Raw genomic sequence first — 2,603 nt, forward strand, 5'->3', positions numbered from 1 at the left:
GAGGGAGGGGGAAAATGAGGACCTAATGTTGGGGGTTTAAGTGGAGAGAAAATGTTTTGAGAATGAAGTACAAATGCGCTTTACACAATTGATGTGTATATGGATTGTGGTAAGAGTTGTATGAGCCTCTAATAAAATGTTTAAACAAACAAACAAACAAAAAAGAATGGATACAATTTTGCTTAAAGCACATTGGGAGAGCTGGGCCTCAGAAATATTAATACTATGTTGTTAGATGTTAAGCCAGTCCTAATTCATCGTATCCCTATCTAGAACAGAATAGTCTGATCCTGTGCGAATCGCACTCTCATACATGCAGTCACTGTTAATCAATGTCTTCAGGGTTTTCACTTTTTGTTCACACACTAACAACAATTCCAAAGTACACGAGCCGCCTCGCAATCTTGCTGCCAGGCTGCCTTCGGACCCAGACACCTACCAAGACAGACTCCTTCCGGCAGGACACAGTGTACTCAAGCTTCTTTGCCGACACCATAATTCAAGTGCATCAACCCTTTGCACATCTTCCTTACTCACTGTCCGGCTTTCACCTGGCTGTGAGACTACAAACACTGGCTTGGATCAGGATTACAGTGACATCTTTCCTTAACACTTGTAACAGGAACTTTGGCAGCAGATCTGCTGATTTTACTTCGCTTTAATAGGCTTTTTACAAACTGTCAAGCAATTAGAACCTTAGTAATGAGACACATGGATCAAATTGTAGTATCTTTTTCCCTTTACCCTCCCTGTTTTGCCACTCATAAAATGTTAAAAAAAAAAAATTGTAGTATCTTTGATTATCACCACAGTTAAGAATTTCAAAATCAAAATTTAAATGGCTTATGATCTAAGGATCATCGGTTGAACAGTTTGTACCAATGCGTGTGATCAGCACGGGGAACGGAGAGTGAAGACCAACGCCGTAAGGAAAGGGTAACTTATGCACACCCTTCCACCATCTCCATACTACTACTAATAAAAAAAGCAGACATTGAGATTAAACAGGCAAGTTTTATTATCAAATGTAACAATTCTACAAAAATTCAGTAGTATTGTAGGAAGTATTACTGCCTAGCAAAGCTTCAGGCAGACAGCACTTAAAGGTATCACATATAAAGAATTTCTTTCTGATCTTAAGTGCCATTTTTTACACAAATGGTTTTCATTTTGCTTTTTGTCTTCCCTAATGAAGTTAGAGGAAGGGCCACTGCAAGTCAGCTGAAGAGGGCAATGTTTGGCTCTCCACTCGAGGTGTTCATCAAAAAGAATGCTAACTAAGTGAAAATAGCAGCCACAGAAATATGCATCGCATTGCATCCAAGCAAAGAACAATGGAGTAACTTAAAAAAAAATATGTGCACTTAATCAAATCCCATTTTCTCTTTGGAATTACATGAGGCAGTAGTACTAACTAGCTGGTGTCTAATATTGCACTTTTGTAGCATAAACACAGCTAAACACATAGTGCTGAACACTGACCGCATCAGTACCTGCTCACAAACTGCATCAGTGTTTACCTCTAAGTCTAGCACGCTGACCATATTCCTAATGTGTTTACGTTTTCATTGACAGCTAAGGCATCAGAGGAAAAAGTTTAAGGCTATCTTACTATATACAAGCTTTCACTTCAGTTAGTATATTGCCTTCTATAAGTCTCATTTTCTGTGATATTAAAAACTATGCAGTTTTTCTCATTAAGGTCTAAACCATCAACAACGAAAAAAGCACAATATAAAATAATACATATGAAGCCACAATATTCAGTTACAGTTCAAACTAAATGACTAACTACATGTAGCTGCTTCATTTTTGGTTTTGCATTTTGGCCCGTAGGTCATTCTTAAACTGCTGACAAAGAGATCCAACTTGATAACCCGGATGCTTTTTCCATAGGGGACATGGTTTCTTGTCATTGATTCTACAGTGTTTACACAAAAAAACAGTTTCGACTGGTTTTTAACTATGAGATATCCTGAAAATTATTGGTCAAGAGACTGAGGATTTAGTTTTATTTCATTTCTTCTCATAAATTTGTGATTTAAATAGTCTAAGACCATATTCTTGAATTACTTATTTAGTAAGACGCATTAAGTGTGCAGAAGACAGGGATGGAGAGAAAGACGGGTATGCAAAAAAAAATAAAGCTTTCATAACAGAGTTCATTGTAAAGATGGTAGACGAGAGTGGAGTATTTTTTTTCTTTTTTCTCCAAATACCTAAATCTTAGGAAGCATCTATGATGCCACTTTAGCTGGAAGTCATCTCATTTCAAATTCACATTTTAAATACCTATTTTGCAATCAGCAAGGAGCCAAGTATGCTGCATGCTGCTTCCTAAGGATTTGGCTTCATTGGCTCAAATTTTTCACTCCACCAAAAGACAGGGCACACAGGTCCTCTCTTCCAATCATTTTTTGCTGACAATACTGTAGCCTGAGTATAGACAAACTTCCCCTGAAGTTGCTGGAAGTTTTCTTGTGTTGGACAGTAGCAGGATCACCATACATCTTTCAAACACTGGGAGAAAAGAAAAAGAGCAAAAGAAGTCTTAGCAGCTACAAAAAAATGATTTAAAATTCCAATAGGATTTAATACGCCCC

General features: G+C 37.5%; 1 protein-coding gene across 6 annotated transcripts in view; it reads right to left on the reverse strand.

Annotated features, from left to right (window-relative positions):
• Positions 1 to 994: 994 nt before the first annotated feature.
• Positions 995 to 2,603, reverse strand: part of ESRP1 (epithelial splicing regulatory protein 1) — a 54,715-nt gene continuing 53,106 nt past the window's right edge. For all 6 annotated transcript variants that reach the window (XM_004697469.2, XM_004697470.3, XM_045285922.1 and 3 more), the window contains one exon: positions 995 to 2,520. Coding sequence is in view for 2 of the 6 variants with exons in the window: in XM_045285924.1 (XP_045141859.1) it covers positions 2,500 to 2,520 (21 nt within the window). In the remaining 4 variants the exon portion in view is untranslated. The remainder of the gene's footprint in view (positions 2,521 to 2,603) is intronic.

The sequence above is a fragment of the Echinops telfairi genome, unplaced genomic scaffold, assembly GCF_000313985.2.
Source record: "Echinops telfairi isolate 266 unplaced genomic scaffold, ASM31398v2 ScPeMD7_1;HRSCAF=3_0, whole genome shotgun sequence".
Lineage (NCBI taxonomy): Eukaryota > Metazoa > Chordata > Mammalia > Afrosoricida > Tenrecidae > Echinops > Echinops telfairi.